The sequence below is a fragment of the Heterocephalus glaber genome, unplaced genomic scaffold (genome assembly GCF_053883595.1).
Source record: "Heterocephalus glaber isolate CG9 unplaced genomic scaffold, H.glaber_assembly_v1.0 deba00001579, whole genome shotgun sequence".
Taxonomy (NCBI): domain Eukaryota; kingdom Metazoa; phylum Chordata; class Mammalia; order Rodentia; family Bathyergidae; genus Heterocephalus; species Heterocephalus glaber.
Genome location: NW_028258360.1, coordinates 2,880,691 through 2,892,459, shown reverse-complemented (window position 1 = coordinate 2,892,459; position 11,769 = coordinate 2,880,691). Strand labels below are relative to the sequence as shown.

The window sequence follows — 11,769 nt, the reverse complement described above, 5'->3', positions numbered from 1 at the left end:
TACAAAGAAGAAAATGTGCCTGTTTTGCTGAGATTGTATGGAGTGTGGCTGAGATGAAAACTGAGTGAGGGTGAGATAATACTAATTTAGGTGCAGAACCAGCATGAATCAGGATGCGACAAAATCAGGGTGATTTTGGTACAAGAAAACTTTCAAGAGAATGGGTCACCTGTCCAGGAAAGGTATCCATTTGGTCCTGTGCCTCTGACCCTCCCTACAAAATTAGTCTGCCATCCAGATTGTAGCATTGTCCTTGGCACAAGCTGTTTCTAAAAACACATACTTGTCAGCTACATAGTTTATAGTTTTCAAGCAACACCTTCAGTAGGATTCAAATAATAAGACCGAAGGGAGAAGCCCAGAGTCTTCCTTCATGTTTGAGTCGCTCTGGTGCTTGGAGAATGGGGAGGTGGCCCTGGCTCTGGCAGTGTGGAGTGGTACCCAACTCTGAGTTCTTGCCCCCCCCCCCCATATTTGCCAAGGTTTACTCATAATAATTGTTAATTTTCCACGGAAGGCTGCTAGATTGGCGCTGAGAGCCAGCAGCAGGCCGGATGGGGCTGGCGGAGCAGGGAGAGGGTCGTGGCCGGGCCGGGGCCCAGGTGCAGCGCAGAGCCGCCAGGAGGGGCCCGCAGCCGGCAGACTGCAGAGCCTCTGCCCTCCCCGGGCTGGTTGGAGCCCCGCCGGTGACGGGTCTGAAAGCACGTGGCTACGTCATGGAAAGCCAGTCTTTTCAATGCAAACTTCAACTCCTCCTCCTCCTCCCTCTAATGCCTGTAACTCACATCGGAGGCTGGGCGAGGAATCCGGAGGGGAGATTTTCCTCATGCTCACGGTGGCTGGAAACTGGCAGAGGGAGAGGCCGGAGGAGGCAGGGGATTCGGTGCGCTCTCTACCTACTACGAGACTGACCCGGGGAGGGGGAGCCTAGATTCGCATCTTCTCTTCTCCCTGGGAATTCAGAACTGCAGGCTCAATCCGATCCCACTGAACACACGCTAGAGAAGGGAGGCTGAGGCTTCGGGTGTCGATCTCGGAGGTGGTATTGGTGTGTGAGTGCGTGTGGTGGTTTTTTTTTTTTTTTTCTTTTCCTTTCTTTTTTTTTCTTTTTTCTTTCTTTTTTCCTCTTTTTTCCCCTCCTTCTCTCCTAGGGGCTCCACAATGGCAGTCTTCTCTCAGTAAGATGAATCCCGCTTCGCTGCTGCTGATCCACCCATCCTCATAGCGATCAAGTAAAAGGCTATGGTTTTCTCCTTGATTAGTTCTGATCTCAGTTGGGATTTCTTTGCTTTTTTGTTTGGCTTCATGCTGAAAAAGGATTTTCCCCCCAACCTTTTGGTAATAATCCAGTGGTGAGCGAAGGGGGGATAAATCATTCACCCTGGCCGAGAAGAAACAATCGCTGAGAAGTCTCAAAGAAATACACCACGTGAGGGGGAAAAACTGGGAGAAGATCCGGAATATTATCGTTTTTCCTATGGTAAAACCGGTGCCCCTCTTCAGGAGAACTGATTTCAAATTATTATTATGCAACCACAAGGATCTCTTCTTTCTCAGGGTGTCTAAGCTGCTGGATTGCTTTTCGCCCAAATCAATGTGGTTTCTTTGGAACATTTTCAGCAAAGGAACGCATATGCTGCAGTGTCTTTGTGGCAAGAGTCTTAAGAAAAACAAGAACCCAACTGGTAAGCGGAACGTGCATCGTGTTATGTTTTTCCTCATAATAACCTGTGTGTACTGTTGCTCACAGCGCTGGCTCTGCAGTTCTGCTATGCAGGAAGGCAGGGGAAGCGTAAAGGGGCCGGGACAGTGTTGCCCGTAGAGGTGTTGCATGAATAAACAAGCAGCCGCCGCTGGATCCGCGTCTGCGAACCCCAAAACGGTGATCAGCATCTCTTCTAGCCTGTGACACAATCCATCCCTAGGAGGGAGGAGGAAACTTCTTTTTTCTCTTCTTCTTCCCTCTCTTCCCTTAATGCATTTGGTTGCTTGTGTTTGGTGGACTAGCACTGGGCTGTGGCTTAGGGTTGTGCCCCAGGCAGCTGGAGCTTTGGTAGTTGGCAGAAGAAACCCCGAGGTCTCCTTACTTGTGCTGCCCGAGGAGGGACAGAGCTCTGGACTTTGTGATCAGCGGGCACAATATCCGCCACCCCATCACCCTTACCAAAGTGCAAGAGGCAGCTAACTCTTCCTCTGTCTGCTTCCACCCAGCCTGCCCCCGGGAATCTGAGGCTGGGGATGCTGGTGCCTGGAGGGAACCCCGGACTGGGGAGGCCAGCCTGGGTCACTTAACCCCCCCCCCCTAAAAAGCAGAGTCAGCTCCCGGCGTCGGGTCCCCGGGCGAGAGCCAAGCCGCGGCCCCGCTCTCCGCCGCCCGCGCTTGGTGATCCTGCGCCCGGATTCCAGAGGGCTCCAACCCGGAAACTTGCAGTGCGTTACATAAGCAATGCAAATGCAGGTGACCGAGGGGCCGGTCCCAGGGGCTCGCTGCCCCGGTGTAGCCCCAGGCTTTTGGGGGCGGGGGCGGAGCTGGGGGGAGGAGCCGGGGCGCAGGCCCGAGGGCTGCGCTGAGGTGGCGTGGCCGCGGTGGAGGTCCGGAGCTGGGGCGGGCCGGGCCGGGGCCGGGGCCGGGGTCGGGGCCGGGGGAGGGGGCCTGCAGTGGGCTCCGGGGCCGGCACTGCGGTGCGGCCGATCGCGGCTCTCGGCGGCCGCCCTGGCGCCCAGAGCGAGCCCGGCCCGGGGGTCCGCACGGGGGCGCCCGGGACCCGGCGGCCGGGCAGCAAGTGGCTGCTCCCCCGCAGCCTCCGAACTTTGCAAACCGGCGTCGCCGTGGCGGGGGTGGGAGGCGCGGCGAGCGGCGAGGAGGTGTGGGGGGGCGGGGAGGGGAGGCCAGCGCTTCTGCAGCAGAGCTGGAGGAGTCGGGGCGTCCGGAAGGGCTGAGGCCCGTGTGTCCAGGGCGGGAGGTCGCCCCGAGCGGGGACCCCGGGCGGCGCCGAGGGGCGGGGAGCGGCTTTTGGCTGCCGGCCGCTCGGTGCTGCAGTGGACGCTGCCTCTGTCCGGAGCCCTCGCCGTCCCGGGTTCCAGCTCCACACCCTGCCTGACCATCCCCCTCCGCCTCCGTCCTTTTTACCCTTCTCTCGCTCGACTCCTTGGCGTCTGGAAGCTCAGAAACGGTGCCTCCCGCCATCCTGAGAACTGCCCAGGCGAGAGCGTCCAGTTCTTCCAGTTCAGCTAGCAGCTGCCCCCCGACCCCTGGCATCCAGCCTGGCTCTTCCTGGTGCCTGCTTCCTACAGAGAAACCTACCTGCGTCTGCTCCACAGTTCCACGGGACTTCCCCGAGTGGGGACAGGCCGGGGGCTGCAGTTGGGAGCCGGGGTTGCCACTCCACACACAGAAATAGCGGGGTCTGAAGCCTTCTGGGGCCTGCTGAGACTAGAGCTAGCTCCCCTCTGAGAGAGGACATTTGTCTAGGGACCTTGGAGTCAGTCCTTCCACAGTATCGGAGAGTAGGAAGTAAGTTAGGGATGCTAAGTTTCTTTACAGGCCTTTACTTTTTTTTTGGTAAACAATTTTACTGGAAACACTAATTTCTTGCTATGCACGACTCGGGATCTTTTTATTACACTTCCCCCATCCTACCCACTTTCATCTCTCTGGAATAAAGTAGTTTTATTCTTAATTTTTCCTTCCAAGGCGTTTTGGGAAGGTGTTAAATGAATATTTTTGGAACGATGGAGTTTGCAACTTACGAATGCTAAAGTACTTGGGTGTAAAGTGCTGAGTTAAATCAAGGTGTGCCTAAAAACATCACTAGTATTGTAATAGGATAGTTTAGTCTTAGATTGGCAGGGATTCGAGTTCCCACCTGGGAATTGGAGCATTTAGAGGATTTTTTTTAAAAACGGGGCATTAATGTGTCACATGATTTATCTCATCTTCTAAAAGTTTTGGCCTTTTAAACTTGAATCAGATTTATACCTAGCCATTCCCTTTCAGTTTTGTATCTCCATTCTCCCTCTGCCACTGACATGAGCCCAAAATCTTCTGCAGATTTTTGATCCCAAGATAGCATGTACAACTAAGAAGTTAATTGGGTAATTAAAATAAAACAAAGACTACAATCCTCTTAACTGTTAAAACTAAAAAGGAACAGATTGACTAGTATCTATTATGTTACCTTACATCTAAAGAGAGGACAACTGACTGGCTGGAAACTAAGAAGTGTGGCAGAATACTGCAAAGTGCCCATGAGAATTTGGGGTAAAACACCTATTATATCAAGGACAAATATTAGATTGGTATTTCTTCCCCATCTCTGCAAGTGATGAAATAACGTACTCATTATTACCAGTTCTTTACATTGGCAACAAGTGTGGGTAGGTTGGGCAAAGTTTCTTGGGAGGAATTGAGGAGCACTGCTATATAATCAGGTTCATGTGAAATGAGCAGATAACAGAGGCATGAATATAAGGGTGAAATTATTCATCTACACAAAAGTTATTACTTAGCATATTTTGTATAAAATATAACTGGAAAAAACCATGCAAAATGTATTTGTGCTACGTAGACTTAAATAATAAGCTGCACTAGCTGAGAAATCTTGGATATAAATTTACTGTCTTTATAAAAGCTCCTAATATCTCACAGTACAGTTATCAGAGAACACACACACACACACACACACACACACACACGGACACACAGATGTCCTATTTTCTCCTGCTTTCCTAGCAGAGCAATAGCTTTGCATTTAGAATAAATGTTACCTGCTAAAACTTTCACTGTATGAGTCATACAAGGTGACATTATTTTAGGCAAGTCATTAAATAGGGAATACTAAATCCGAGGCACTTATTTTGCCTGGAGAAGGCTTGATATGTTTCTTTGGACCAGTATGATAGTTTGGACTGACCAGTGTATATAACAGGTGTGGAAAATAATCTAGGTCACCGATCTCACAGCAAAGGGTGATAAGAGAAAAATATGGTGGAAAGAAGAAAGTTTACAATAAACATAAATACTTAGGTCATTGCTGTCTCTTGGAACACATAGTATAAAACAAGCAAAAGAAGCCACAGACTTTCAGATGTCTATACCCACTAATTTCACAACACGCCCCAAAACTCCATGGCTTGCTAGGATTTCGGAATGCACAGACTTTTAAGATAGATCTCAATCTATGAGCGTGTCAATGACAAGGAGGATACCAAGGAATAGATGTTCGAGACCCAGTTCTGCAAAGCACTTTGTGACATCCCAGACTGGTGGCCCTGGGTGGCTTTTTCAGTCTCCCTCTCTGCCTTGTAACTTCGCCATGGAACAAGCAGGGTCTGGTGGGATCTGTTAGCACTTCTTGCTTCCTACTTGTCTGAGTCCCTTTCAGCTCTGCTTTTGCCTTTCTCTCAAGCTGTTCTAGGTGTCAGAAACACCTGGGCAAGGCACTGTTATCATATGCACATTCTTTGTGATAGCTGCTTGCTTGACTTCGAGCGCTGCCATGGTGTTTGGAATTGAGAAAACAGGGGGCGAGGGAATTAAAGAGTGAGCACTTTTTCCTCCTTTTCAGCCTGCTGAGTCCTCCTGGCCTCCTGAAGAGCTGAGTGAGCCACAAATGGGCCATCATGTCTGAATTTCTAAACATGGAGTATATAGCAAGTGAATGCATCAAATTTAGATTACATAGCTAGAACACCAAACAAGTGTAGGGTTCTTCTAACATGCTTGGGTTTAGAGTGAGATTCCATGTAAGATGAGTTGGCCTTGGATTCCATCCAGGAAGCTTTAGTTACTGAGGTAGCGAAATGAGTTTTGTGCTGAACAGTGCCACTCCATGAACCACAGGATGGCATTTTAGATAGGCTTCCAAGTACTGAGTTGTTGGAAGAGTGGACTTTTCTTTTTTGTACTTTATATCCAGATGAACAAGTATAAAATTCAATGCATAATAATCTAAACTTACTTTTAACAATGAAGGTGACTTTGGTTGTACCCATTTACAACCTGTTCTCATCTCACACAGTATTTTTAACTGAGAAAGTTTGCTCCCATAATGCACTGCTTTCGGAAGGTGCCGAGGCTAATTCTATACTATACTCACATTTCCCACAGTTAACCATTCCTTTACAGTGTTTGAACCCAGTCTTCCATGATTCAGCAACACAAACATTAGAGACTTTTGTGAAGTATTTTTATATTATGGTAACGAGAACAACAACCAATGTTTTACTCCTTTGCATTTTGGCATCAGCCCTAACTCAAATTGACTCGTAAGTTTTCTATAAATACCATGTAGATATCTCAAAATGGAAGCATTTATTCAAAATAGTTTCTAAGCTTAAGGGGAAACAGTTGGGATGTTTGAACAGTACAGCCAGAGCTCCTCTATTAAGGAGCTTCTTGCCTACCTTTCCAATAAAACCTTTCAGATTCACCTACCTACACATCCGTACTCAGTTCCAGAGTCTGCATGGATTTCCTCAGGGTTTTAGCGGTGTACCATGTGCCATACGTAGTTACGAGGTGGACCTGGGCAATAAAGGGTAGGAGATTTTCTGAAGGCTATTTCTCAGTTCGCCAGTATATGTTTTGAAATGCAACAGCATTTTTGCTACCGTGCTTTTGAAAGACCATCTTTATCCTGAAACATTTTCCTCATTATCGCTCTAGTTGTTACAAACACATTTCTTTACTTAAGTCAGAATGTAAAAGGTAGGATGAGGAAGGAAAAAGGAAGAATTCTTAGGCTTTCCTTCTAAACATGCAAACCGAAAGGAGGAAAAACACATGTTCTATAGAGAACATTAAAGTTTTTGTTCAATCAACTCATATCCTCAAAGAAAGTCCTCCAACTGTTGGGCAGTACTGCCTGTCTCATTGGCTTTTGACAAAATCTCTGCTTATGCTACATAGCATGTCAGTACATTTTAGTAAAATGGACAAATAGTGAAAAATAGGTGTCTGTGAAAAGGTGAATGTGGGCGTGTAACAGTATCATGCATTTTACTCAGGTAAGTGTCCATAATGTTTATTCCTTTCCAATATAACCAAGAATTTGGCTAATGCTTTTTTTTTTTTTTTTTTGGCTATTGCTTTTTTATGAAATTGTGGTTCTGGGGACTGAACCCAGGGTCTCCCCACTAGCCTACATGCCTAGCCCTTTATTTCATTTTGGAACAGGGCCTCCCTAAATTGCAAAGGCCAGGATCCTCCTACCCAACCTCCAGGAGTGCTGGGATTGCAGGCTTGCACCAGGCCTAGTTGAATCTGTCTTCTAAATAATAAGAAAGATAGAAGGAAAGGAGGTATCAGAGGCTTTCACTTCTGGCGCTTCATCCTTTCTGACAGACAACCTGAAGTGCAGCGTGCAAACATTCCTTTGGTCCACATTTTCCATACTCTCCCTTCTAAATCTCAAAACTTGAAGCCTGCAGTCTGTTCCTCACCCTTGAGCCATTCTCAGAAATATAAGCTGAAGTGTTCTTTAGATTTTCCCCTTCTGCCACTCAGCCTTAATACAGCAAATGCTAGTGTATTGCCTGGCAGAGCTTGCTTCATTTTCTTTTCCAGTCTTTAATTTTCATCTCCTTTTCTGCTTAAGCAGTGACTTGTTCATTTCTCTTTTCAACTCCTTTCTCTGAAGATTATAATTGGGACCTTTGCTTGTGATATGTTTGCTTTTGAGGGGGGACAGGACACAATGACCCTCCCTAGCTCCAGTTGCCTTGCAAGGATGTCCCTCCCTTTCATATGTAGTTTTAAAGTTTTAAAGGCAGTCCTTTTCGGACTCCGCGGCTCCCTGCACTTCCAGCCACCACACAGGTCTGTGTCTCTCTCCTTCCTGAAACCACTTTGAAAGGTGGATGGTGCTAGGCTGGGCCAGTGTCCCGGGGCTGAGAGACGCAGAGTTTGTATCAGGGACCAGAAAGTTTGGCAAAAGCCACGGCTTGAGGCAGAGGCTTCGGTTTTCCCCGAGATCTGTGTCATTTGTTTTCTGCAAAGCCGTGAGCCGGCCAACGCTGCAGCTCTGAGCGGTTGCAGACATGGAGCCCCTTGGTGATGTGGGTGAAGCTGGCTTCAGAGTCCGCACTATTCAGCCCCAGAGAGATGGGGAACAAGCAGGCTAGGGGCGGGCTTCTTCCTGGCGCGGCTCGGAGGGCTGAAACCCTATTCCGTCCCAGTCCACCGCTCGCTGAGACCCGGGCACCTCCGCGTCTCCAGACTCAGGGCGCCGGGGGCTCCGCTACGCAATGCGGCGGAAGCGGCCCGTTGGAGATGCCGTAGCGCGGGAAGTTTTCGTTGCTACGGAGATGACCTCTGACCTCAGGAGCGTCTTCCAAGGCCCGGTAGCCGGCGCCGCCGTTGCTATGGCAACCAGCGCTACCGGAAGCCGCGGCGCTGGAGCTGCAACGCGCTCCGTCTCTCGCTGTGGCTCCTGAGGGCGCTGATCTCCGGGCCGCTCCTGCTCGGGCGCTGCCCGGGGCGTCTGCGGAGAGCGTCCCCGTGTGTCCCCGGGCCTCCGGGCTCGGAAGGAAGCTCTGTCTCGGCTCGCAGGTGGCTGCCTCCGTCAGCCCGGCTCCGCGACGCGCTCCCAAGTGTCAGCTCTACCCCCGGGACCGGCTGAAGGGAAGGGAACGGGCGGGAGGAAGGAGCCGCGGTCGCTGGGCGTTGTGTCCACGTCCAGCACTGGGAGAAGATTGCGAGGTTGGGTCTCAGCTTCCTCACCAGCTGCTGGAGATCCCCCGCCGGTTCTTGGAGTTTTCTGGGCCGCGGTCTCCTCGTCAGTAGGAAGGGTATTGACTAGAGTAATCTCAGCTCAGCACCAGCTCTAATACTCTGCTAGTTTCTGTGGCTTCCCCCGCCCAGGATCCCGCCCTGAATATGAGTGTGTATTTAAATTGCATTCCAAAGGCGAGAGACTGTAGGTAGAGGCCCTCCTTCAGGATCGCCAACACCCTGCTCGTTTTACACATGGGCCTCTCCTCCCCAGTCTGGAAGTGACTTCCACGAAGTGGTGTTTAATCGTAGGCACAAGCACAGGTAGTGGTTTGTTTTACCTGGGACACCATGAAAAGCTTCTCATGCACGTCACAGAGTTGTGTGGTTGGTGCTGAAAGGGATGGCGTCCCACTACATCCGTTTCACTTTCCAAATGTCTTTCCTTTAAAGGATTCTAAGCATTTTTGAGGAGGGGTTGTCTGTCTACATTGGCTTTTCTTCTGTCATCTTTGGGCTATTGCAGAAAATCACTTAAGCTTTAAATCTTTTCTTTAAACCTCATTTGCAAATTCTTTTTGTTAATTGTGTAACTGTAATCTATTTTTCACATTTAATAAACGCTCAAAAGGTAGCACCGTGTCCCATCTGATGATGCTAATCCCAGAGGTACAGGGGTGAGAAGAGTTCTTCCCTCACGGAATTTGCAGGAGAGCCAAGAACTGGGTTAATTCTGATGGTATATGAGTGTAGATGGATGCAGGTGCAATGAGGCCAAAGAACAGAGCACGGAAGACTTAGTAAAGGGAATAAATCTCTGACTGGGTCTTGAAGACTGACTAGAAGTTAGCCACGTGGGGAATTCACTGGTAAAGTTAACAAAAAAAATGAAAACAGCATACTTGTGCTTTGGAAGGCCAAGAGAGGGCTGCATACCAAGAATTACCACAGGAATAGGATAGTGTGGGTTTTGGCAGGTGTGTGTATGTGGTCTTCTAGAAGGTAGTCAAGAACACGTCACGTGTGTTCTGTATGATGTGATCAGATTTATTATCTAGACCACCATTAGGGCCACAGTGTGGGGAATGGGATTGAATTGGTCAAGACTGAAGGTGGAAGGCTCAAAGAGGAAGTAACTACCCTTGTGAGATGTGGTAAGCTCCAAAATAAGGCACAGGAGAGAAAGTAGAGTCTGTGTAAGTGGCCAGGTTGAATTTTAAGGAGGAAGTGGAAAGAGGAGCCTTGAATTTTATGACTATAGGTTTTTGATTTGGACACTTGACAATAATACATTCCCTTCTTGAAACATAGTAAAAATTCTCCAGACTATTCATATTGAGTTGCTGAGAAAACTTAATACCAAGTCAGAAACTTTGACAAATTTCTCACTCTAGATTAAAACTTAGGCAAGTCGAAGAGAGTTGCCCTGGGATAAAGAGTTCATTTTTCTTGACTTCAACTGTGAAAATCCTTAGCTATGGGGAAAATACAATAAAGATAACTCAGAATGGTTTTTTAATGATTATAGACACATCTTTGTCAATAGCAGGTGTTTCTGAACACAATACTTTGTTAAGTTTGAGGAGTCAAGTGGTGCAATTAAAAGCTAAGTTTTCAGATTGACTATTCAGGCCTGGCAAGAAGGAAGCATGATCTTTATTGAATTTACATATGTAAGTGTATGCACCTGCTTTTTAGATAGAAATGAATGTGGTTGTAATTAAAATGCTTAAAACCCCTCTCTAACATTTTGTTGTGTATGCAGTTACAGTGGATCACTGAAGTGTGTGGTAACCTTCTCTGTAAGGCTGCCTCTTAAAGTATGGCTTCAGAAGGATTGTGCTTTTTATCCCCTACTGCCTGTGTGCAGCCCGTGGTACAGTAGTGTACTTCAAAAATGTAAGAAAACCGAATATAAGAAGTTCTCAAGACTAACACAAAAACAATATCCCTTAATTGTGTGTGCTTTCGAAGTCTCTGCCTTAAAGTCTGCAAACGCATCTTTCTTATTTGTATTACTGTTGTGCAGCAGGTGTTGTAATTCTTAAGCAAAGTAAGCGCCCTGTTTGCTAGGAGACCCGAGTCAGTTTCTTAATTGAACAATCACTAGTGGCCCTGTTTCAGTCCCGATGTTTTACTATTGGGGCAGATTGAAAGCAATAATCCAATATGCTCTCATTTCCTCCTGGTTATCAAATGTCTTGTCTCCTAGGCCTTTGTATTTTTTATAAACTTAATTATTTTTCTTTTACATTAGAAATATGTCCTCACTAACAATGTGAAATAACATTCCTTATACATATAATAATGGATATTACATACTGTATAGGAAATGCTTTTTTAAAATTTAACCAATGCATAAAAGCAACAATTATACATAATAAGGGAAAACCATGTAATGTTTTGTTACATGTAAACATTGTGTAATATTATGAGAAACACTTAACAGAATGGATGCTCAATGGTAGAAGTATTTTAACAGTGCAGTAACAGATTTAACGTAGGGTGTCTTGGTCTGTTTTCTGTCGCTGTAACAGTACCCGAGAGCAGGTAATTATAAGTCCCAGGGGTTTATTTACATCATGGTGCTGCAGCTTGGTGGGCCTAAGAGCATCTGCGGGCATGGTATGGCATCTGGTGAGGGGCGTCTCACTGGGTCGAGGCATGGAGGAGGGCCTCCAGTGACTGGCAGAGAGCTTACTTTTATAATATAGCCACACTTCGATAATAACAACACATTAATTCATGAGCGGATTAATATTAATAGCTTGTTAGAGGCCACACTTCCCAACACCCCCACAAGGATGATCAAATTTCAACCAGAGTTTCTGCTGGGACAAAGTCTGTTCAAACCACGGCATTGGATGGAAGCTGCACATAATTACTGCTTATTAGTTTATCTTTCCTCACTTTATTTCCTTTTATAAAAAATCGGGGATAATTTTAATGGCACAGTGCTAGGTATATGAGACACTAACCAGTGGCAGGTATGGTACAGCTAGAGCACAGCCTGATATGCAGAGCCATGAATCCAGTCAGTGCTCTGAGCCTTTGCC

The 11,769-nt window shown here is 47.3% G+C and overlaps 1 protein-coding gene across 3 annotated transcripts in view; it reads left to right on the top strand.

The window, feature by feature from the left end:
• The first annotated feature begins 712 nt into the window (after positions 1 to 712).
• Fgf14 (fibroblast growth factor 14) overlaps positions 713 to 11,769 on the top strand; it is a 629,887-nt gene continuing 618,830 nt past the window's right edge. The window contains exon 1 of one of the 3 annotated variants that reach the window (XM_013077333.3): positions 713 to 1,685. In XM_013077333.3, coding sequence (XP_012932787.1) covers positions 1,478 to 1,685 — 208 coding nt within the window. In that variant the 5' untranslated portion in view covers positions 713 to 1,477. Of the gene's footprint in view, positions 1,686 to 2,377; positions 2,459 to 11,769 lie in introns of those variants that run through there. The other 2 variants (XM_087193215.1, XM_087193216.1) reach the window with 2 other exon arrangements.